The 25920-nt window shown below is 50.2% G+C and overlaps 1 protein-coding gene across 1 annotated transcript in view; it reads left to right on the top strand.

Moving 5' to 3' along the window:
* LOC139764922 (uncharacterized) overlaps positions 1 to 25920 on the top strand; it is a 102170-nt gene that overhangs the window by 37506 nt on the left and 38744 nt on the right. Inside the window, exons 2-5 of the mRNA XM_071692001.1 lie at positions 7986 to 8213; positions 16061 to 16270; positions 22139 to 22251; positions 22779 to 22961. Of these exons, the coding sequence (XP_071548102.1) occupies positions 8168 to 8213; positions 16061 to 16270; positions 22139 to 22251; positions 22779 to 22961 (552 nt within the window). The 5' untranslated portion in view covers positions 7986 to 8167. The remainder of the gene's footprint in view (positions 1 to 7985; positions 8214 to 16060; positions 16271 to 22138; positions 22252 to 22778; positions 22962 to 25920) is intronic.

The following is a 25920-nucleotide window of genomic DNA, read 5'->3' as shown; positions in this document are numbered from 1 at the left end:
CCACTATCCTCACAACCTCTGGTGTCACTATCCTCCCAACCTCTGGTGCCACTATCCTCCCAACCTCTGGTGCCACTATCCTCACAACCTCTGGTGCCACTATCCTCACAACCTATGGTGCCACTATCCTCCCAACCTCTGGTGCCACTATCCTCATAACCTCTGGTGCCACTATCCTCACAACCTCTGGTGCCACTATCCTCCCAACCTCTGGTGCCACTATCCTCACAACCTCTGGTGCCACTATCCTCATAACCTCTGGTGCCACTATCCTCACAACCTCTGGTGCCACTATCCTCACAACCTCTGGTGCCACTATCCTCACAACCTCTGGTGCCACTATCCTCATAACCTCTGGTGCCACTATCCTCATAACCTCTGGTGCCACTATCCTCACAACCTCTGGTGCCACTATCCTCACAACCTCTGGTGTCACTATCCTCACAACCTATGGTGCCACTATCCTCCCAACCTCTGGTGCCACTATCATTCATAACCTCTGGTGCCACTATCCTCACAACCTCTGGTGCCACTATCCTCCCAACCTCTGGTGCCACTATCCTCATAACCTCTGGTGCCACTATCCTCACAACCTCTGGTGCCACTATCCTCACAACCTCTGGTGCCACTATCCTCCCAACCTCTGGTGCCACTATCCTCCCAACCTCTGGTGCCACTATCCTCATAACCTCTGGTGCTACTATCCTCACAACCTCTGGTGCCACTATCCTCACAACCTCTGGTGCCAACATCCTCACAGCTTGGGGGGGCGGGGCGGGGTAGGGTCACCACACACAATGCTGTGTCGGGTCAAAGGTCAACTCCACCCATGGCACTAGGTCAGGGGTCATTCCCGGCCACATGAGACGCCAGATTGCAATGATCTATTGAACCAGCTCTGAGGGAGGAGCGATATTGCTCTCTGAATAAGACAAGAAGAATATAACGAGCAATATCTGGTGACATTATAGTGGCGTCCATCACGGCCAACCTCAGGGTGAGGTGCCAGTCCGATGCCGGAGACGCTACAAGAAGCATGTGGGCGACGGAGATGCTGAGGGAGGGGATCACTCCTCTCTTGTTGGTGTTGGTGACCTGCGCAACGCTCGTCCAACCCCAGGACTACTCCTCCACAGGTAGTCTCCTCCAACCCCAGGACTACTCCACCACAGGTAGTCTCCTCCAACCCCAGGACTACTCCTCCACAGGTAGTCTCCTCCAACCCCAGGACTACTCCTCCACAGGTAGTCTTGTCCAACCCCAGGACTACTCCTCCACAGGTAGTCTCCTCCAACCCCAGGACTACTCCTCCACAGGTAGTCTCCTCCAACCCCAGGACTACTCCTCCACAGGTAGTCTCCTCCAACCCCAGGACTACTCCTCCACAGGTAGTCTCCTCCAACCCCAGGACTACTCTCCACAGGTTGTCTCCTCCAACCCCAGGACTACTCCTCCACAGGTAGTCTCCTCCAACCCCAGGACTACTCCACCACAGGTAGTCTCCTCCAACCCCAGGACTACTCCTCCACAGGTTGTCTCCTCCAACCCCAGGACTACTCCTCCACAGGTAGTCTCCTCCAACCCCAGGACTGCTCCACAGGTAGTCTCCTCCAACCCCAGGACTACTCCTCCACAGGTAGTCTCCTCCAACCCCAGGACTACTCCTCCACAGGTAGTCTCCTCCAACCCCAGGATCTCCAGTAGTCTCCTCCAACCCCAGGACTACTCCACAGGTAGTCTCCTCCAACCCCAGGACTACTCCACAGGTAGTCTCCTCCAACCCCAGGACTACTCCTCCACAGGTAGTCTCCTCCAACCCCAGGACTACTCCACAGGTAGTCTCCTCCAACCCCAGGACTACTCCACAGGTAGTCTCCTCCAACCCCAGGACTCTCCACAGGTAGTCTCCTCCAACCCCAGGACTACTCCCCACAGGTAGTCTCCTCCAACCCCAGGACTACTCCTCCACAGGTAGTCTCCTCCAACCCCAGGACTACTCCACAGGTAGTCTCCTCCAACCCCAGGACTACTCCTCCACCAGGTCAAACCCCAGGACTCCACCCCAATTGGTCAGGTCCAAACCCCAGGACTCCACCCCAATTGGTCAGGTCCAACCCCAGGACTCTACCCAGGTGGTCAGGTCCAACCCCAGGACTCCACCCCAGATGGTCAGGTCCAACCCCAGGACTCCACATCAGGTGGTCAGGACCAACCCCAGGACTCCACCCCAGGTGGTCAGGTCTAACCCCAGGACTTTTACCCCAGGTGGTCAGGTCAAACCCCAGGACTCCACCCCAATTGGTCAGGTCCAACCCCAGGACTCCACCCAGGTGGTAAGGTCCAACCCCAGGACTCCACCCCAGGTGGTCAGGTCCAACCCCCAGGACTCCACCCCAGGTGGTCAGGTCCAACCCCAGGACTCCATCCCAGGTGGTCAGGTCCAACACCAGGACTCCATCCCAGGTGGTCAAGTCCAACCCCAGGACTCCATCTCAGGTGGTCAGGTCCAACCCCCAGGACTCCACCCCAGGTGGTCAGGTCCAACCCCATGATTCCTTCCCATGTGGTCTGGTCCAACCCTATGACTCCACCCCAGGTGGTCAGGTCCAACTCCAGGACTCCATCCCAGGTAGTCAGGTCCAACCCCAGGACTCCACCCAAGGTGGTCAGGCCCAACCCCAGGACTCCTTTCCAGGTGGTCAGGTCAAACCCCCAGGACTTTACCACAGGTGGTCAGGTCCAACCCCATGACCACCCCAGGGGGCCAGGTCCAACCCCATGACTCCTTCCCATGAGGTCAGGTCCAACCCCAGGACTCCACATCAGGTTGTCAGGACCAACCCCAGGACTCCACCCCAGGTGGTCAGGTCTAACCCCAGGACTCCACCCCAGGTGGTCAGGTCCAACCCCAGGACTCCACCCCAGGTGGTCAGGTCCAACCCTAAGACTCCTTCCCAGGTGGTCAGGTCCAACCCCAGGACTCCACCCCAGGTGGTCAGGTCTAACCCCAGGACTCCACCCCAAGTGGTCAGGTCTAACCCTAGGACTCCATCCCAGGTGGTCAGGTCAAACCCCAGGACTCCACCCCAATTGGTTAGGTCCAACCCCAGGACTCCACCCCAGGTGGTCAGGTCCAACCCTAAGACTCCACCCCAGGTGGTCAGGTCCAACCCCAGGACTCCACCCCAGGTGGTCAGGTCTAACCCTAGGACTCCACCCCAGGTGGTCAGGTCTAACCCTAGGACTCCACCCCAGGTGGTCAGGTCCAACCCCAGGACTCCACCCCAGGTGGTCAGGTCTAACCCCAGGGCTCCACCCCAGGTGGTCAGGTCTAACCCAGGACTCCATCCCAGGTGGTCAGGTCCAACCCCAGTACTCCATCCCAGGTGGTCAGATCCAAGCTTCAACCCCAGGAGTCCAGCCTAGGTGGTCAGGTCCAACCCCAGGACTCCATCCCAGGTGGTCAGGTCCAACCCCAGGACTCCACCCCAGGTGGTCAGGTCAAACCCCAAGAGTCCTTCCCAGGTGGTCAGGTCCAACCCCAGGACTCCACCCCAGGTGGTCAGGTCCATCCCCAGGACTCCACCCCAGGTGGTCAGGTCAAACCCCAGGACTCCACCCCAGGTGGTCTGGTCCATCCCCAGGACTCCACCCCAGGTGGTCAGGTCCATCCCCAGGACTCCACCCCAGGTGGTCAGGTCAAACCCCAGGACTCCACCCCAATTGGTCAGGTCCAACGCCAGGACTCCACCCCAGGTGGTCAGGTCCAACCCCAGGACTCCACCCCAGGTGGTCAGGTCCAACCCGAGGACTCCATCCCAGGTGGTCAGGTCCAACCCCAGGACTCCATCCCAGGTGGTCAGGTCCAACCCCAGGAATCCACCCCATGTGGTCAGGTCAAACCCCAAGACTCCTTCCCATGTGGTCAGGTCCAACCCCAGGACTCCACCCCAATTGGTCAGGTCCAACCCCATGATCCCTTCCCATGTGGTCTGGTCCAACCCCAGGACTCCACCCCAGGTGGTCAGGTCCAACCCCAGGACTCCACCCCAGGTGGTCAGGTCCAACCCCAGGACTCCACCCCAGGTGGTCAGGTCCAACCCCAGGACTCCACCCCAGGTGGTCAGGTCCAACCCCAGGACTCCACCCCAGGTGGTCAGGTCCAGCCGTCGTGTGTAGGTCTCTGTACGTACGTACATCTTAATCATCTTGTTTATGTTCACACACACACACACACACACACACACACACTGATGTTGCCCCGTCTCATATGTGTTACGGGGAGAGTTTTTCACTAGTACTGCCCCGTCTCTTATGTGTTATGGAGATAGAGTTATACATTGGTGTTGCCCCTGCTCTTGTGTGTTACGAGGACAGAGTTTTACACTGGTGTTGCCCCGTCTCTTATGTGTTATGGAGATAGAGTTATACAGTGGTGTTGCCCCTGCTCTTGTGTGTTACGAGGACAGAGTTTTACACTGGTTTTGCCCCGTCTCTTGTGTGTTATAGGGAGAGAGTTTACAATGGTGTTACCCCGTCTCTTTTTTTGTTACGAGAAGGTTTTATTCTGGTGTTACCCCGTCTCTCGTATGTAACGGGGAGAAGATTTTTACACTTGTGCCGCCCCATCTCGTGTGTTACGGGGAGAAGGCTTTGCACTGGTGTTGCTCCGTCTTTTGTATGTTACGGGGAGAGACTTTTATACTGGTGTTGCCCCGTCTCTTGTGTGTTACGGGAGAAGGTTTTACACTGGTGTTGCCCCGTCTCTTGTGTGTTACGGGAACAGAGTTTTACACTGGTGTTGCCCCGTCTCTTGTATGTTACGAGGACAGAGTTTTATCCTGGTGTTGCCCCGTCTCTTGTGTGTTACGGGAGAAGGTTTTACACTGGTGTTGCCCCGTCTCTTGTGTGTTACGGGAGAAGGTTTTACACTGGTGTTGCCCCGTCTCTTGTATGTTACGAGGACAGAGTTTTATACTGGTGTTGCCCCGTCCCTTGTGTGTTACGGGGACAGAGTTTTACACTGGTGTTCCCCGTCTCTTGTGTGTTACGGGGACAGAGTTTTACGTTGGTGTTGCCCCGTCTCGTGTGTTACTGGGACAGAGTTTTACACTGGTATTGCCCCGTCTCGTGTGTTACGAGGACAGAGTTTTACACTGGTGTTGCCTCGTCTCTTGTGTGTTACGGGGACAGAGTTTTACACTGGTGTTGCCCCGTCTCTTGTGTGTTACGGGGACAGAGTTTTACACTGGTGTTGCCCCGTCTCTTGTGTGTTACGGGGACAGAGTTTTACACTGGTGTTGCCCCATCTCTTGTGTGTTACGGGGAGGGAGCTTTATGATAGTGTTGCCCCGTCTCGTGTGTTACGGGGAGGAATTTTAAACCTGTGTTTTGTGAGAAATACTTAGAAAAACATGTATTTGTATGTAGCATTTATGGATCTGGAGAAGGCATATGATAGAGTTGATAGAGATGCTCTGTGGAAGGTATTAAGAATATATGGGTTAGTAGGTAACCTGCTAGAAGCAGTGAAGAATTTTACCAAGGATATAAGGCATGTGTACGATTAGGAAGAGAGGAAAGTGATTGGTTCCTATTGTAGGTCGGTTTGCGGCAGGGGTGTGTGATGTCCCCATGGTTCTTTAATTTGTTTATGGATGGGGTTGTTAGGGAGGTAAATGCAAGAGTTTTGGAGAGAGGGGCGAGTATGCAGAGTGGACTTAGAAGTTATTTAAATCCCAACATCACACTTGGCTCCCGCCGTCCAACACCAATCCATCTAGGCCAAGCACTGTCTGCTATGTCAGGTCGTAACCCTTGTAAGGGAGAGTGATTAAGGAGGGTCAGGTGGTGGCGGGGGTTGACCTGGGTAGCTTGGTGTGACGGCTTGCCTCGCGGGAGGGCCAGGGTTCGAATCCTCTCCGGCTGTAGGTGAATCATTGTCATGTATTCCATCTGTCCAGAACATTATATATATATATATATATATATATATATATATATATATATATATATATATATATATATATATATATATATATATAAACAGAGAAGAGGTAGTAAAAGCTTTGCGGAAGATGAAAGCCGGCAAGGCAGCAGGTTTGGATGGTATTGCAGTGGAATTTATTAAAAAAGGGGGGTGACTGTATTGTTGACTGGTTGGTAAGGTTATTTAATGTATGTATGACTCATGGTGAGGTGCCTGAGGATTGGCGGAATGCGTGCATAGTGCCATTGTACAAAGGCAAAGGGGATAAGAGTGAGTGCTCAAATTACAGAGGTATAAGTTTGTTGAGTATTCCTGGTAAATTATATGGGAGGGTATTGATTGAGAGGGTGAAGGCATGTACAGAGCATCAGATTGGGGAAGAGCAGTGTGGTTTCAGAAGTGGTAGAGGATGTGTGGATCAGGTGTTTGCTTTGAAGAATGTATGTGAGAAATACTTAGAAAAGCAAATGGATTTGTATGTAGCATTTATGGATCTGGAGAAGGCATATGATAGAGTTGATAGAGATGCTCTGTGGAAGGTATTAAGAATATATGGTGAGGGAGGCAAGTTGTTAGAAGCAGTGAAAAGTTTTTATCGAGGATGTAAGGCATGTGTGCGTGTAGGAAGAGAGGAAAGTGATTGGTTCTCAGTGAATGTAGGTTTGCGGCAGGGGTGTGTGATGTCTCCATGGTTGTTTAATTTGTTTATGGATGGGGTTGTTAGGGAGGTGAATGCAAGAGTTTTGGAAAGAGGGGCAAGTATGAAGTCTGTTGGGGATGAGAGAGCTTGGGAAGTGAGTCAGTTGTTGTTCGCTGATGATACAGCGCTGGTGGCTGATTCATGTGAGAAACTGCAGAAGTTGGTGACTGAGTTTGGTAAAGTGTGTGAAAGAAGAAAGTTAAGAGTAAATGTGAATAAGAGCAAGGTTATTAGGTACAGTAGGGTTGAGGGTCAAGTCAATTGGGAGGTGAGTTTGAATGGAGAAAAACTGGAGGAAGTGAAGTGTTTTAGATATCTGGGAGTGGATCTGGCAGCGGATGGAACCATGGAAGCGGAAGTGGATCATAGGGTGGGGGAGGGGGCGAAAATTCTGGGAGCCTTGAAGAATGTGTGGAAGTCGAGAACATTATCTCGGAAAGCAAAAATGGGTATGTTTGAAGGAATAGTGGTTCCAACAATGTTGTATGGTTGCGAGGCGTGGGCTATGGATAGAGTGGTGCGCAGGAGGATGGATGTGCTGGAAATGAGATGTTTGAGGACAATGTGTGGTGTGAGGTGGTTTGATCGAGTAAGTAACGTAAGGGTAAGAGAGATGTGTGGAAATAAAAAGAGCGTGGTTGAGAGAGCAGAAGAGGGTGTTTTGAAATGGTTTGGGCACATGGAGAGAATGAGTGAGGAAAGATTGACCAAGAGGATGTATGTGTCGGAGGTGGAGGGAACGAGGAGAAGAGGGAGACCAAATTGGAGGTGGAAAGATGGAGTGAAAAAGATTTTGTGTGATCGGGGCCTGAACATGCAGGAGGGTGAAAGGAGGGCAAGGAATAGAGTGAATTGGATCGATGTGGTATACCGGGGTTGACGTGCTGTCAGTGGATTGAATCAGGGCATGTGAAGCGTCTGGGGTAAACCATGGAAAGCTGTGTAGGTATGTATATTTGCGTGTGTGGACGTATGTATATACATGTGTATGGGGGTGGGTTGGGCCATTTCTTTCGTCTGTTTCCTTGCGCTACCTCGCAAACGCGGGAGACAGCGACAAAGAAAAAAAAAAAAAAAAAAAAAAAAAAAATATATATATATATATATATATATATATATATATATATATATATATATATATATATATATATATATATATATATATATATATATTCGTGGAAGCTGATGCCTGAAAAAGATTCTTCCTAGTTGCACAAGGGTGGTCACACCATACATACATGTCCATCAATCTCACTTGGTATATTGTGTACTAGGCTGACTCTCTGGGCTTCACAGGGTCGCCACGGGAGGCGACCAGGTCCCCGGGGGAACAGGAGGTGAAGGTCCTGCTGCTGCAGGAGTCCGGGACGCCCTCGGCCACCAGCTACGCCCGCCTACTGACGGCGTTCCCGGAGCTGCGCTCCTTCACCGTCTGCTACAGGATTCGCCTGACCAGGTTCCGTGAGGAGTCGACGCTCATGTCCTACGCCGTGGACGACGCCCGAGACAACGAGCTGAGGATGGGTAAGTCACCGTCCCCTCAAGTGTCCTCAGACAACACGGGGTCACAGGACGGGACGTGAACAGGTATCCGGGCGCCACCAGTGAGGGTCACTGGTTGTCGCCACGTCACATTTGACGCACCATGGGAGCCATACTGAGTCAGGTTTGTACCATGGGAGCGATACTGAGTCAGGTTTGTACCATGGGAGCCATACTGAGTCAGCTTTGTACCAAGAGAGCCATACTGAGCCAGCTTTGTACCAAGGGAGCCAACTGAGTCAAGTTTGTACCACGGGAGCCATACTGAGTCAGGTTTGTACCACGGGAGCCATACTGAGGCAGTTTTGTACCACGGGAGCCATACTGAGGCAGGTTTGTACCACGAGAGCCATACCGAGTCAGGATTGTACCACGGGAGCCATACTGAGTCAGGTTTGTACCACGGGAGCCATACTGTCAGGTTTGTACCACGGGAGCCATACTGAGTCAGGTTTATACCACGGGAGCCATACTGAGCCAGGTTTGTACCATGGGAGCCATACTGAGTCAGGTTTGTACCACGGGAGTCATACTGAGTCAGGTTTGTACCACGGGAGCCATACTGAGTCAGGTTTGTACCACGGGAGCCATACTGAGTCAGGTTTATACCACGGGAGCCATACTGAGTCAGGTTTGTACCATGGGAGCCATACTGAGTCAGGTTTGTACTACGGGAGTCAGACTAAGTCAGGTTTGTACCACAGGAGCCATACCGAGTCAGGTTTGTACCACGTGAGCAATACTGAGTCAGGTTTGTACCACGGGAGCCATGCGGAGTCAGGTTTGTAATACGGGATTCATGCTGTCAGGTTTGTACCACGGGAGCCATACTGAGTCAGGTTTGTACCACGGGAGCCATATTGAGTCAGGGTTGTACCACGGGAGACATACTGAGTCAGGTTTGTAACACGGGAGCCATACTGAGTCAGGTTTGTACCACGGGAGCCATACTGAGTAGCTTTGTACCACGGGAGCCAAACTATCAGGTTTGTACTACGGGAGCCATGCTCAGTCAGGTTTGTACCATGGGAGCCATGCTCAGTCAGGTTTGTACCACGAGGGCCATGCTGAGTCAGGTTTGTACTATGGGAGCCATACTGAGTCAGGTTTGTACCATGGAAGCCATACTGAGTCAGGTTTGTACAGCGGGAGCCATACTGAGTTAGGTTTGTACCGTGAGAGCCATACTGAGTCAGGTTTGTACCACGGGAGCCATACTGAGTCAGGTTTGTAACACGGGAGCCATACTGAGTCAGGTTTGTACCACGGGAGCCATACTGAGTAGCTTTGTACCACGGGAGCCATACTATCAGGTTTGTACTACGGGAGCCATGCTCAGTCAGGTTTGTACCATGGGAGCCATGCTGAGTCAGGTTTGTACCACGAGGGCCATGCTGAGTCAGGTTTGTACTATGGGAGCCATACTGAGTCAGGTTTTTACCACGGAAGCCATACTGAGTCAGGTTTGTACCGCGGGAGCCATACTGAGTTAGGTTTGTACCGTGAGAGCCACACTGAGTCAGGTTTGTACCACGGGAGCCATACTGAGGTTTGTACTACGGGAGCCATGCTGAGTCAGGTTTGTACCATGGGAGCCATACTGAGAGGTTTGTACCACGGGAGCCATACTGAGTCAGGTTTGTACCACGGGAGCCATACTGAGTCAGGTTTGTACCACGGGAGCCATACTGAATCAGGTTCGTACCACGGGGGCCATGCTTAGTCAGGTTAGTACTACGGGAGCCATACTGAGGCAGGTTTGTACCACGGGAGCCATACTGAGTCAGGTTTATATCCACGGGAGCCATGCTGAGTCAGGTTGGCACCACGGGAGCCATGCTGTCAGGTTTGTACCACGGGAGCCATACTGAGGCAGGTTTATACCACGGGACCCATACTGAGTCAGGTTTGAACCACGAGAGCCATACTGAGGCAGATTTGTACCACGGGAGCCGTACTGAGTCAGGTTTGTACCATGGGAGCCATACTGAGTCAGGTTTGTACCACGGGAGTCATACTGAGTCAGGTATGTACCACGGGAGCCATACTGTCAGGTTTGTACTACAGGAGCCATACTGAGTCAGGTTTGTACCACGTAAGCAATACTGAGTCAGGTTTGTACCACGGGAGCCATGCTGAGTCAAGTTTGTACCACGGGCGCCATCCTGAGTCAGGTTTGTACCATGGAAGCCATACTGAGTCAGGTTTGTACCACGAGAGACATACTGAGTCAGGTTTGTACTATGGGAACCATACTGAGTCAGGTTTGTACCACGGGAGCCATACTGAGTCGTATTTGTACCACGGGAGCAATACTGAGTCATGTTTGTACCACGGGAGCCATACTGAATCAGGTTTGTACCGCGGGAGCCATAGTGAGTCAGGTTTGTGCCACGGGAGCCATAGAGTCAGGTTTGTACCACGGGAGCCATGCTGAGTCAGGCTTGTACTACGGGAGCCATACTGAGGCAGGTTTGTACCACGGGAGCTATACTGAGTCAGGCTTATATCCACGGGAACCATGCTGAGTCAGGTTTCTACCACGGGAGCCATGCTGTCAGGTTTGTACCACGGTAGCCATACTGAGTCAGGTTTGTACCACGGGAGCCATACTGAGTCAGGTTTGTACTATGGGAGCCATACTGAGTCAGGTTTGTACCACGGGAGCCATACTGAGTCAGTTTTGTACCACGGGAGCCATACTGAGTCAGGTTTGTACCACGGGGGCTATGCTGATTTAGGATTGTACTACGGGAGCCATACTGAGGCAGGTTTGTACCACGGGAGCTATACTGAGCCAGGTTTATACCACGAGAGCCATGCTGAGTCAGGTTTGTACCACGGGAGCCATGCTGTGAGGTTTGTACCACGGGAGTCATACTGTCAGGTTTGTACCACAGGAGCCATACTGAGTCAGGTTTGTACCACGGGAGACATGAGTCAGGCTTAAACCACGGGAGCCATTCTGAGTCAGGTTTGTATCATGGGAGCCATACTGATTAATATTTTTCATACGGGAGCCATACTGAGCCAGGTTTGTACCACAGGAGCCATACTGAGGTTTGTACCGCGGGAGCCATACTGAGTCAGGTTTGTGCCAAGGGAGCCATATTGAGTCAGGTTTGTACCACGGGAGACTGAGTCAGGTTTGTACCACGGGAGCCATACTGAGTAGGTTTGTACCACGGGAGCCATGCTGAGTCAGGTTTGTACCACAGGAGCCATACTGAGTCAGGTTTGTACCACGGGAGCCATACTGAGTCAGGTTTGTACCACGGGAGCCAAACTGTCAGGTTTGTACCATGGGAGCCATACTGAGTCAGGTTTGTACCACAGGAGCCATACTGAGTCAGGTTTGTACCATGGGAGCCATACTGATCCAGGGTTGTACCAAGGGAGCTATGCTGTCAGGTTTGTACCACGGGAGCCACACTGAGTCATGTTTGTACCCCAGGAGCCATATTGAGTCATGTTTGTAGCACGGGAGTCATACTTAGTCATATTTGTACCACGGGAGGCATATTGAGTCAGGTTTGTACCACGGGAGCCATACTGAGTAATGTTTATATCACGGGAGCCAATACTGGTCAGGTTTGTACCACGGGTGCCACACTGAGTCGTATGTGTACCACCGGAGCCATACTGAGTCAGGTCTGTAACACGGGAGCCATGCTGAGTCAGGTTTGTACCACGGAAGCTATACTGAGTCAGGTTTGTACCACTGGAGTCACACTGGGTCATGTTTGTACCACGGGAGCCATACTTAGTCAGGTTTGTACCACGGGAGCAATGCTGAGTCAGGTTTGTACCACGGGAGCCATGCTGAGTCATGTTTGTACCGTGGGAGCCATACTAAGTCATGTTTGTATCACGGGAGCCATACTGAGTCATGTTTGTACCACAGGAGCCATACTGAGTCGGGTTTGTACCACTGGAGCCATATTGTCATATTTGTACCACGAGAGCCATACTGAGTCAGGTTTGTACCATGGGAGCCATCCTGAGTCAGGTTTGTACCACGGGAGCCATACTGAGTCAGGTTTGTACCACGGGAGCCATGCAGTCAAGTTTGTACCATGGGAGCCATACTAAGTTTGGTTTGTACCACGGGAGCCATGATGAGTCAGGTTTGTACCACGGGAGCCATACTGAGGCAGGTTTGTATCACAAGCCGCACTGAGACAGGTTTGTACCACGGGAGCCATACTGAGTCAGGTTTGTACCACGGGAACCATACTGAGTCAGGTTTGCATCACAGGAGACATACTGAGTCAGGTTTGTACCATGGGAGCCATGCTGAGTCAGGTTTGTACCACGGGAGCCATAATGAGTCAGGTTTGTACGAAGGGAACCATACTGAGTCAGGTTTACCACGGGAGCCATACTGAGTCAGGTTTGTATCACGGGAGCCATACTGTCAGGTTTGTACCACGGGAACAGTACTGTTAAGTTTGTACCACAGGAGCCATCCTGAGTCAGGTTTGTACCACGGTAGCCATACTGAGTCAGGTTTGTACCACGGGAGCCATACTGAGTCAGGTTTATACCACGGGAGCCATGCTGTTTGGTTTGTACCATGGGAGCCATACTGAGAGGTTTGTACCACGGGAGCCATACTGAGTCACGTTTGTATCACGGAGCCATACTGAGTCAGGTTTGTACCACGGGAGCTATTCTGAGTCAGGTTTGTACCACGGGAGCCATACTGGGTCAAGTTTGTACCATAGGAGCCATACTGTCAGGTTTGTACCACGGGAAACATTGAGTTAGGTTTGTACCACGGGAGACGTGCTGAGTCAGGTTTGCACCACGGGAGCCATACTGAGTCAGATTTGTACCACGGGAGCCATACTGAGTCAGGTTTGTACCACGGGAGCCATGCTGAGTCAGGTTTGTAGCATTTGAGCCATACTGAGTCAGGTTTGTACCACGGGAGCCATACTGAGTCAGGTTTGTACCATGAGAGCCATGCTGAGTCAGGTTTGTACCGTGGGAGCCCTACTGAGTCAGGTTTGTACCACGGAGCCATACTGAGTCAGGTTTGTACCACGGGAGCCATACTGAGTCAGGTTTGTACCACGGGAGCCATACTGAGTCAGCTTTGTACCACGGAGCCATACTGAGTCAGGTTTGTACCATGGGAGCCATACTGAGTCAGGTTTGTACCACAGGAGCCATGCTGAGTCAGGTTTGTACCACGGGAGCCATAATGAGTCAGGTTTGTACGAAGGGAACCATACTGAGTCAGGTTTGTACCACGGGAGCCATACTGAGTCAGGTTTGTATCACGGGAGCCATACTGAGTCAGGTTTGTACCACGGGAGCAATACTGTTAGGTTTGTACCACAGGAGCCATACTGAGTCAGGTTTGTACCATGGGAGCCATACTGAGGCAGGTTTGTACCATGGGAGCCATACCTAGTCAGGTTTGTACCATGGGAGCCATACTGAGTCAGGTTTGTACCACGGGAGCCATATTGAGTCAGGTTTGTACCACGGGAGCCATTCTGTCAAGTTTGTACCATGGGAGCCATACTGAGTCAGGTTTGTAGCATTTGAGCCATGCTGAGTCAGGTTTGTATCACTGGAGCCATACTGAGTCAGGTTTGTGCCACGAGCCATAGTGAGTCAGGTTTGTACCATGGGAGCCATATTGAGTCAGCTTTGTACCATGGGAGCCATACTGAGTCAGGTTTGTCCCATGGGAGTCATACTGAGTCAGGTTTGTACCATAGGAGCCATACTGAATCGTATTTGTACCACGGGAGCCATACTGAGTCAGGTTTGTAGCATTTGAGCCATACTGAGTCAGGTTTGTACCACTGGAGCCATATTGAGTCAGGTTTGTACCAAGGGAGCCATAATGAGTCAGGTTTGTACCATGGGTGCCATATGAGTCAGGTTTGTACCACGGGAGCCATACTGAGTCAGGTTTGTATCATGGTAGCCATCCTGAGTCAGGTTTGTACCTCGGGAGCCATATTGAGTTAGGTTTGTCCCATGGGATTCATACTGAGTCAGGTTTGTACCATAGGAGCCATACTGAATCGTATTTGTACCACGGGAGCCATACTGAGTCAGGTTTGTAGCATTTGAGCCATACTGAGTCAGGTTTGCACCAATGGAGCCATACTGAGTCAGGTTTGTACCAAGGGAGCCATAATGAGTCAGGTTTGTACCATGGGTGCCATATGAGTCAGGTTTGTACCACGGGAGCCATACTGAGTCAGGTTTGTATCATGGTAGCCATCCTGAGTCAGGTTTGTACCACGGGAGCCATATTGAGTTAGGTTTGTAGCATGGGAGCCATACTGAGTCAGGTCTGTACCACGGAGCCCTACTGAGTCAGGTTTTACCATGGGAGCCATACTGAGTCAGGAGTGTACCAAGGGAGCCATACTGTGTCAGGTTTGTATCACGGGAATCATACTGAGTCATGTTTGTATCACTGGAGCCATACTGAGTCAGGAGTGTTCCACGGGAGCCACACTGAGTCAGGTTTGTACCATGGGAGCCATACTGAGTCAGGAGTGTACCACGGGAGCCATACTGTGTCAGGTTTGTATCACGGGAGCCATACTGAGTCAGGTTTGTACCATGGGAGCCGTACTGAGTCAGGTTTGCAGTGTACATGGATTTCAAGCGTCGCAATATCTGGGAAGATGACTTTACGTCAAACACAAGACGGATGTAAGTACGTTCAAACACGTCAAACTTCTATATAGGTCAAACTTCTCTATACGTCAAACTTCTATATAGGTCAAACTTCTATATAGGTCATACTTTTATGTCAAACTTCTATATACGTGAAAATTCAATATGCCAAACTTCTATATACATCAAACTTCTATATACGTCAAACTTCTATATACGTCAGAGTTCGATATACGTCAGATTTCTATATACGTCAAAATTCTATATACGTCAAACTTCTATATATGTCAAACTTCTATATACGTCAAACTTCTATATATGTCAAACTTCTATATACGTCAAACTTCTATATACGTCCGAGTTCTATATATACGTCAAAATTCTATATACGTCAGAGTGTATAGTGAAGGATTAGCAATAATCCAACAGGTTTAGCTACACTAGTGAAGGATTAGCAATAATCCAACAGGTTTAGCTCCAGTAGTGAAGGATTAGCAACAATCCAACGGGTTTAGCTACACTAGTGAAGGATTAGCAACAATCCAACAGGTTTAGCTACACTAGTGAAGGATTAGCAACAATCCAACGGGTTTAGCTACACTAGTGAAGGATTAGCAACAATCCAACAGGTTTAGCTACACTAGTGAAGGATTAGCAACAATCCAACGGGTTTAGCTACACTAGTGAAGGATTAGCAACAATCCAACAGGTTTAGCTACACTAGTGAAGGATTAGCAACAATCCAACAGGTTTAGCTACACTAGTGAAGGATTAGCAACAATCCAACGGGTTTAGCTACGCTAGTGAAGGATTAGCATGGCGGGCATAGAGCTCGCCCCAGCCAATGACAGCCAAGGACTCGACCCTTTACACATTGTCTCTCTGTACAACAGATCGGATAACGGGACAACGGTGTCTGTACAACAGATTACTGGCCTACAGGATAACGGTGTCTCTCTCTGTTCAACAGATTACCGTCTAACAGGATAACGGTGTCTCTCTTTCTTCAACAGATCACCGGCTAACGGGACAACGGTGTCTGTACAACACATTACTGGCTAACAGGATAACGGTATCTCTCTCTGTTCAACAGATCACCGTCTAACAGGATAACGGTGTCTCTGTTCAACAGATTACCGTCTAACAGGATAACGGTGTCTCTCTCTGTTCAACAGATCACCGTCTAACGGGGTACAAGGTGTCTCTACATAGCAAGTGGGCCAAGACGAATATACAGACGCCTCTGTTTACCTGGACCCACTTCTGTTTCCTGTACCGTTTCCTAACGGGGGAGTGGAAGATCTTCGTCAACGGGGAACTGAGCGCCAACGGCACACTCCCCCGAGTGGACGTTCCGTTAGAAGGAGGTGGCGCCTATATCATAGGTAAGTCTCACCTTACCCAGCTCCTGACAGGAGCGTCTCTGGACCTAAAACCTCAGGTACCCCCTCGGACCACGTCTGGTGTTCCCCCTGGCATGCTGACGAAGGACATGGCCTCCTTCAGGTGTTCCCCCTGGCATACTGACGAAGGACATGGCCTCCTTCAGGTGTTTCCCCTGGCATGCTGACAAAGGACATGGCCTCCTTCAGGTGTTCCCCCCTGGCATGCTGACGAAGGACATGGCCTCCTTCAGGTGTTCCCCCTGGCATGCTGACAAAGGACATGGCCTCCTTCAGGTGTTCCCCCTGGCATGCTGACAAAGGACATGGCCTCCTTCAGGTGTTCCCCCCTGGCATGCTGACAAAGGACATGGCCTCCTTCAGGTGTTCCCCCTGGCATGCTGACGAAGGACATGGCCTCCTTCAGGTGTTCCCCCCTGGCATGCTGACAAAGGACATGGCCTCCTTCAGGTGTTCCCCCCTGGCATGCTGACAAAGGACATGGCCTCCTTCAGGTGTTCCCCCCTGGCATGCTGACGAAGGACATGGCCTCCTTCAGGTGTTCCCCCTGGCATGCTGACAAAGGACAAGAGACAGGAGGGAGATTAGGTTAGATAACATAGAGGGAAGAGATAAAGAGGATGAGAGATGTATGAGTGGTTGATAGTGAAGGTTATACATACCTGACATAAGCCTTCATCATTATCACTCATCATACAGCAGACATCACCACTGTACCGTCTTAACATGGAAACTTGATACACACACACACACACACACACCACCACCACCACCACCACCACCACCACCACCTCCACACACATATACACACACATACACACCCATACACACACATACAAACACACACAAACACACACATACACATACATACAAACACACATACAAACATACACACACACAAACACAGACATACACACATACAGAAAAAATTCACACACATACGGACACATACACACACACATATACAAACATATGCACAAACATATACACTCATACACACAAACACATACATACACTCATACACATACACATTCGCACACACATACAAACACACACACACACGCATATACACACACAAACACACACACATACACACATGCATACACACGCATATACACATACAAATGCACAGATACACACATTTACACATTCACACACATACACACATGCCCACACTTACACACATGCACACATACACATATACACACACATGTACACATACGCACATACACATATACACACATATACGTACACATACACACATATGGTAAAGTAGGTGTATGACATATATATGGTAAGGTAGGTGTATGACAGCCTTGATTGATATATGGTAGGATACGTGTTTGGTAGCCTTGGTTGATAATGGTAGATACGTGTATGGTAGGATTGATTGATATATGGTAGGGCACGTGTATGGTAGCCTTGGCCGATATATGGTAGGGTAGGTGTATGGTGGCCTTGGTTGATATATGGCAGGGTAGGTGTATAGTAGCCTTGATATATGATAGAGTAGTTATATGGTAGCCTTAGTTGATATGGTAGGGCACGTGTATGGTAGCCTTGGTTGATGTATGGTAGCATTGGTTGATATATGGTAGGGCACTTGTATGGTAGTCTTGGTTGATACATAGTGTACGTGTATGGTAGCCTTGGTTGATGTGTGGTAAGGTAGTTGTATAGTAGCCTTGGTTGATAAGTAATAGGGTAGGTGTATGGTAGCCTTGGTTATATGGTAGGGTAGGTGTATGGTAGCCTTGGTTGATATATCGTAGAGCACTTGTAAGGTAGCCTTGGTTGATATATGGTAAGGTAGTTGTATGGTAGTCTTGGTTAATATATGGTAGGGTACGTGTATGGTAGCCTTGGTTGATATATGGTAAGGTAGTTGTATGGTAGTCTTGGTTAATATATGGTAGGGTACGTGTATGGTAGCCTTGGTTGATATATGGCAGGGTAGATGTATGGTAGTCTTGGTTGATATATGGTAAGGTAGTTGTATGGTAGTCTTGGTTAATATATGGTAGGGTACGTGTATGGTAGCCTTGGTTGATATATGGTAAGGTAGTTGTATGATAGTCTTGGTAATATATGGTAGGTAGGTGTATGGTAGCCTTGGTTGATATATGGTAGGGTAGGTGTATGGTAGTCTTGGTTTATATATAGTAGGGTACGTGTATGGTAGCCTTGGTTGATATATGGCAGGGTAGGTGTATGGTAGTCTTGGTTGATATATGGCAGGGTAGTGTATGGTAGCCTTAGTTGATATGTGGTAGGGTAGGTGTATCGGTATCTTGGTTGATATATGGTGTGGTAGTGTGTATGGTAGCCTTGGTTGATATATAGTAGGGTACGTGTATCGTAATCTTGGTTGATATATGGTTGGTTATGTGTATGGTAGCCTTGGTTGATATATAGTATGGCACGTTTATGGTAGCCTTTGATATATGTTTGGGTGCGTGTATGGTAGCCTAGGGTGATATATGGTAGGGCACGTGTATGGTAGCCTTGTTGATATATGTTAGTCGTGTATGGTAGCCTTGGTGATATATGGTAGGCACGTGTATGGTAGCCTTGGTTGATATATGGCAGGTAGTGTATGGTAGCCTTGGTTGATATATGGCAGGGTAGGTGTATGGTAGCCTTGGTTGATATATGGCAGGGTAGGTGTATGGTAGCCTTGGTTGATATATGGCAGGGTAGATGTATGGTAGCCTTGGTTGATATATGGTAGGGCACGTGTATGGTAGCCTTGGTTGATATATGGTAGGGCACGTGTATGGTAGCCTTGGTTGATATATGGTAGGGCACGTGTATGGTAGCCTTGGTTGATATATGGCAGGGTAGGTGTATGGTAGCCTTGGTTGATATATGGCAGGGTAGGTGTATGGTAGCCTTGGTTGATATATGGCAGGGTAGGTGAATGGTAGCCTTGGTTGATATATGGCAGGGTAGATGTATGGTAGCCTTGGCTGACATATGGCAGGGTAGATGTATGGTAGCCTTGGTTGATATATGGCAGGGTAGATGTATGGTAGCCTTGGTTGATATATGGCAGGGTAGGTGTATGGTAGCCTTGGTTGATATATGGCAAGGTAGATGTATGGCAGCCTTTGTTGTTATATGGTAGGGTAGGTGTATGGTAGCCTTGGTTGATATATGGCAGGGTAGGCGTAAGATAGCCTTGGTTGATATATGGCAGGGTAGATGTATGGTAGCCTTGGTTGATATATGGCAGGGTAGATGTATGGTAGCCTTGGTTGATATATGGCAGGGTAGGTGTATGGTAGCCTTGGTTGATATATGGCAGGGTAGATGTATGGTAGCCTTGGTTGACATATGGCAGGGTAGATGTATGGTAGCCTTGGTTGATATATGGCAGGGTAGATGTATGGTAGCCTTGGTTGATATATGGCAGGGTAGGTGTATGGTAGCCTTGGTTGATATATGGCAGGGTAGATGTATGGCAGCCTTTGTTGTTATATGGTAGGGTAGGTGTATGGTAGCCTTGAGTGATGTATGGTAAGGTACGTGTATGGTAGCCTTGGTTGATATATGGTAGGGCACGTGTATGGTAGCCTTGGTTGATATATGGTAGGGCACGTGTATGGTAGCCTTGGTTGGTATATGGCAGAGTAGGTGTATGGTAGCCTTGGTTGATATATGGCAGGGTAGATGTATGGCAGCCTTTGTTCTTATATGGTAGGGTAGGTGTATGGTAGCCTTGAGTGATGTATGGTAGGGTACGTGTATGGTAGCCTTGGTTGATATGTGGTAGGGCAGGTGTATGGTAGCCTTGGGTGATGTATGGTAGGGTAGGTGTATGGTAGCCTTAAGTGATGTATGGTAGGGTACGTGTATGGTAGCCTTGTGATGTATAGTAGGGTAGGTGTATGATAGCCTTCGTTGATATATGGCAGGGTATTTGTATGGTAACTCTGGTGATGTATGGTATTGTACATGTATGGTAGCCTTGTGATGTATGGTAGGGTATGTGGCAGGGTATTTGTATGGTAGCTCTGATGATGTATGGTAGGGTAGGTGTATGGTAGCCTTGGTTGATATATGGCAAGGCAGGTGTATGGACCCTTGGGTGATGTATGGTAGGGTAGGTATATGGTAGCCTTGGTTGATATATGGCAGGGTATTTGTATGGTAGCTCTGGGTGATGTATGGTAGGGTAGGTATATGGTAGCCTTGGTTGATATATGGCAGGGTATTTGTATGGTAGCTCTGGGTGATGTATGGTAGGGTAGGTGTATGGTAGCATAACGTATCTGTGTTTAGGTATGTAGATATACGGGTACATTACCATACTGGTATATAGGTATACTGGTATATAACCATCCTTTTATATAGCCATACTGGTACATAGCTATACCATTATAGTAGTATATAGCCAAAGTTATTGATAGCTATCCTGGCGTATATCTATACTGGTATATAACCGTATTGGTATATAGCCATTGTGGTTTATAGCCATCCAGGTATATAGCTATTCTGGTATATATAGCTATACTGGTGTATAGCCATACAGGTATACTGGAATATAGGCAAAGCGGTATTCTGGTATATAGCCATACTGGTGCATAGCCATATTGGTATATAGCTATACTGGTCTATAGCCATACTGGTGTATAGCCATACGGGTATACTGGTATATAGCTATATTGGTATTCTGTTATATAGCCATACTGGTGTATAGCCATACAGGTACACTGGTATATAGCTATTTTGGTATTCTGGTATATAGCCATACTGGTGTATAGCCGTACAGATATAATGGTGTATAGCTGTTTTGGTATTCTGGTATATAGCCATACTGATGTATAGCCATATTGGTATTCTGGTATATAGCCATACTGGTGCATAGCCATATTGGTATATAGCTATACTGGTATATAACCACATTTCTGTATAGCGATTCAGGTATACTGGTATATAGGTATTCTGGTATATAGCCATATTGGTATATAGCTATACTGGTATATAACCACATTTCTGTATAGCGATTCAGGTATACTGGTATATAGCTATATTGGTATTCTGGTATATATAGCCATACTGGTGCATAGCCATATTGGTATATAGCCCTACAGGTATGTAGCCATACTGGTGCATAGCTATATTGGTATATAGGTATACTGGTCTATAGCCCTACAGGTATATAGCCATACTGGTGCATAGCCATATTGGTATATAGCTATACTGGTCTATAGCCCCTACAGGTATATAGCCATACTGGTGCATAGCCATATTGGTATATAGCCATACTGGTCTATAGCCCTGCAGGTATATAGCCATACTGGTGCATAGCCATATTGGTATATAGCTATACTGGTCTATAGCCCCTACAGGTATATAGCCATACTGGTGCATAGCCATATTGGTATATAGCTATACTGGTCTATAGCCCCTACAGGTATATAGCCATACTGGTGCATAGCCATATTGGTATATAGCTATACTGGTCTATAGCCCCTACAGGTATATAGCCATACTGGTGCATAGCCATATTGGTATATAGCTATACTGGTCTATAGCCCTGCAGGTATATAGCCATACTGGTGCATGGCCATATTGGTATATAGCTATACTGGTCTATAGCCCTTACAGGTATATAGCCATACTGGTGCATAGCCATATTGGTATATAGCTATACTGGTCTATAGCCCCTACAGGTATATAGCCATACTGGTGCATGGCCATATTGGTATATAGCTATACTGGTCTATAGCCCTACAGGTATATAGCCATACTGGTGCATAGCCATATTGGTATATAGCTATACTGGTCTATAGCCCCTACAGGTATATAGCCATACTGGGATATATCCTCCCTGGAATCTTCCAGGTCAGGAGCAAGACTCGTTTGGCGCCACCTTCCAGCGGGACCAGAGTTACAGCGGCGAAATAACACAACTGAACTTCTGGTCCAACGAACTGTCCGACTCCGCCATTAAGCAGGTAAGTAGTTCTCTGTCTGCTCCATCACCCAACTGCCTAACTACATCATTAAGCTGTAAGTTCCCCCTAACAATGGGCTCCTGAGCTGTCAGCTGTTCATTTGATTCACCCATCACGAGAATTATCTTCATTTGTCTGTCTTGTCGGAGGTAAACAGAGGCCATGATACTGCGCGCGCACGTCTGTCTTGCCGGAGGTAAACAGAGGCCATGGTGCTGCGCGCGCACGTCTGTCTTGCCGGAGGTAAACAGAGGCCAGGGTGCTGCGCGCGCACGTCTGTCTTGTCGGAGGTAAACAGAGGCCATGGTGCTGCGCGCGCACGTCCGTCTTGTCGGAGGTAAACAGAGGCCATGATGCTGCGCGCGCACGTCCGTCTTGCCGGAGGTAAACAGAGGCCAGGGTGCTGCGCGCGCACAGCCATCAAGTGGGCCTTGACCAGATCATCTGTCATTATTTACTATAAATCTTTCTCGTAATTTTATATATGGAGTGTTAATACTTGACTCATGATGGTATGTCTCCCTCAGTTGGCTTGGTGCGAGGCGGAGGTCGAGGACGAGGCGTTGGGCTGGTCCTCAGGGGAGTGGGATCTGCATGGTGAGGTGAGGATGGTCACGCGACCCATGAGGGACATATGCCATCCATCAACTCGCTACTTCAAGTTCTTCCCTGATCGCTTTACCCTCCGTCATGCCCTCCACCTCTGCCAGGTGAGGGAGAACACTTAAGTCTTCCCCAGGCACGCCCTCCACCTCTGTCAGGTGAGGGAGAACACTGTAGCCTTCACCAGGCTCGCCCTCCACCTCTGCCAGGTGAGGGAGAACACTGTAGCCTTCACCAGGCTCTCCCTCCACCTCTACCAGGTGAGGGAGAACACTTTAGCCTTCACCAGGTGAGGGAGAACACTGTAGCCTTCACCAGGCACTCCCTCCACTTCTGCCAGGTGAGGGAGAACACTTTAGTCTTCCCCAGGCTCTCCCTCCACCTCTGCCAGGTGAGGGAGAACACTTTAGCCTTCACCAGGTGAGGGAGAACACTGTAGCCTTCACCAGGCACTCCTTCCACCTGTGCCAGGTGAGGGAGAACACTTTAGTCTTCCCCAGGCACTCCTCCCACCTCTGCCAGGTGAGGGAGAACACTTAAGTCTTCACCAGGCACTCCCTCCACCTCTGCCAGGTGAGGGAGAACACTTAAGTATCACCAGGCTCTCCCTCCACCTCTGCCAGGTGAGGGAGAACACTAAAGTCTTCCCTAGGCTCGCCCTCTACCTCTGCCAGGTGAGGGAGAACACTTAAGTCTTCACCAGGCTCTCCCTCCACCTCTGCCAGGTGAGGGAGAACACTTAAGTCTTCACCAGGCACTCCCTCCACCTCTGCCAGGTGAGGGAGAACACTTAAGTCTTCCCCAGGCACTCCCTCCACCTCTGCCAGGTGAGGGAGAACACTTTAGTCTTCCCAGGCTCTCCCTCCACCTCTGTCAGGTGAGGGAGAACACTTTAGTCTTCCCCAGGCTCTCCCTCCACCTCTGCCAGGTGAGGGAGAACACTTAAGTCTTCACCAGGCTCTCCCTCCACCTCTGCCAGGTGAGGGAGAACACTTTAGTCTTCCCCAGGCACTCCCTCCACCTCTGCCAGGTGAGGGAGAACACTTAAGTCTTCACCAGGCACTCCCTCCACCTCTGCCAGGTGAGGGAGAACACTTTAGTCTTCCCCAGGCACTCCCTCCACCTCTGCCAGGTGAGGGAGAACACTTAAGTCTTCCCCAGGCTCTCCCTCCACCTCTGCCAGGTGAGGGAGAACACTTAAGTCTTCACCAGGCTCTCCCTCCTCCTCTGCCAGATGAGGGAAAACACTTTAGCCTTCACCAGGTGAGGGAGAACACTGTAGCCTTCACCAGGCACTCCCTCCACCTCTGCCAGGTGAGGGAGAACACTTTAGTAGTCCCCAGGCACTCCTCCCACCTCTGCCAGGTGAGGGAGAACACTTAAGTCTTCCCCAGGCTCGCCCTCCACCTCTGCCAGGTGAGGGAGAACACTTAAGTCTTCACCAGGCACTCCCTCCACCTCTGCCAGGTGAGGGAGAACACTTAAGTCTTCCCCAGGCACTCCCTCCACCTCTGCCAGGTGAGGGAGAACACTTTAGTCTTCCCCAGGCTCTCCCTCCACCTCTGCTAGGTGATGGAGAGCACTTAAGTCTTCCCCAGGCTCTCCCTCCACCTCTGCCAGGTGAGGGAGAACACTTTAGTCTTCCCCAGGCTCTCCCTCCACCTCTGCCAGGTGAGGGAGAACACTTAAGTCTTCACCAGGCACTCCCTCCACCTCTGCCAGGTGAGGGAGAACACTTTAGTCTTCCCCAGGCTCTCCCTCCACCTCTGCCAGGTGAGGGAGATCACTTTAGTCTTCCCCAGGCTCTCCCTCCACCTCTGCCAGGTGAGGGAGAACACTTTAGTCTTCCCCAGGCTCTCCCTCCACCTCTGCCAGGTGAGGGAGAACACTTAAGTCTTCACCAGGCACTCCCTCCACCTCTGCCAGGTGAGGGAGAACACTTAAGTCTTCCCTAGGCACTCCCTCCACCTCTGCCAGGTGAGGGAGTACACTTTAGTGTTCCCCAGGCTCTCCCTCCACCTCTGCCAGGTGATGGAGAGCACTTAAGTCTTCCCCAGGCTCTCCCTCCACCTCTGCCAGGTGAGGGAGAACACTTTAGTCTTCCCCAGGCTCTCCCTCCACCTCTGCCAGGTGAGGGAGAACACTTAAGTCTTCACCAGGCACTCCCTCCACCTCTGCCAGGTGAGGGAGAACACTTTAGTCTTCCCCAGGCTCTCCCTCCACCTCTGCCAGGTGAGGGAGAACACTTTAGTCTTCCCCAGGCTCTCCCTCCACCTCTGCCAGGTGAGGGAGAACACTTAAGTCTTCACCAGGCTCTCCCTCCACCTCTGCCAGGTGAGGGAGAACACTTTAGTCTTCCCCAGGCTCTCCCTCCACCTCTGCCAGGTGAGGGAGAACACTTTAGTCTTCCCCAGGCTCTCCCTCCACCTCTGCCAGGTGAGGGAGAACACTTTAGTCTTCCCCAGGCTCTCCCTCCACCTCTGCCAGGTGAGGGAGAACACTTTAGTCTTCCCCAGGCTCTCCCTCCACCTCTGCCAGGTGAGGGAGAACACTTTAGTCTTCCCCAGGCACTCCCTCCACCTCTGTCAGGTGAGGAAGAACACTTTAGTCTTCCCCAGGCTCTCCCTCCACCTCTGCTAGGTGAGGGAGAACACTGCAATCTTCCCCAGGCTCTCCCTCCACCTCTGCCAGGTGAGGGAGAACGCTTTAGTCTTCCCCAGGGTCTCCCTCCACCTCTGCCAAGTGAGGGAGAACACTTTAGTCTTCCCCAGGCACTCCCTCCACCTCTGCCAGGTGAGGGAGAACGCTTTAGTCTTCCCCAGGCTCTCCCTCCACCTCTGCCAGGTGATGGAGAACACTTCAGTCTTCCCCAGGCTCTCCCTCCACCTCTGCCAGGTGAGGGAGAACACTTCAGTCTTCCCCAGGCTCTCCCTCCACCTCTGCCAGGTGAGGGAGAACACTTAAGTCTTCCCCAGGCTCTCCCTCCACCTCTGCCAGGTTGAGGGAGAACACTTTAGTCTTCCCCAGTCCCTCCACCTCTGCCAGGTGAGGGAGAACACTTAAGTC

Source organism: Panulirus ornatus, chromosome 51 (genome assembly GCF_036320965.1).
Source record: "Panulirus ornatus isolate Po-2019 chromosome 51, ASM3632096v1, whole genome shotgun sequence".
NCBI classification, from domain to species: Eukaryota; Metazoa; Arthropoda; class Malacostraca; order Decapoda; family Palinuridae; genus Panulirus; species Panulirus ornatus.
The sequence above is the reverse complement of the archived record's forward strand: the minus strand, read 5'-3'. Positions and strand labels throughout refer to the sequence as shown.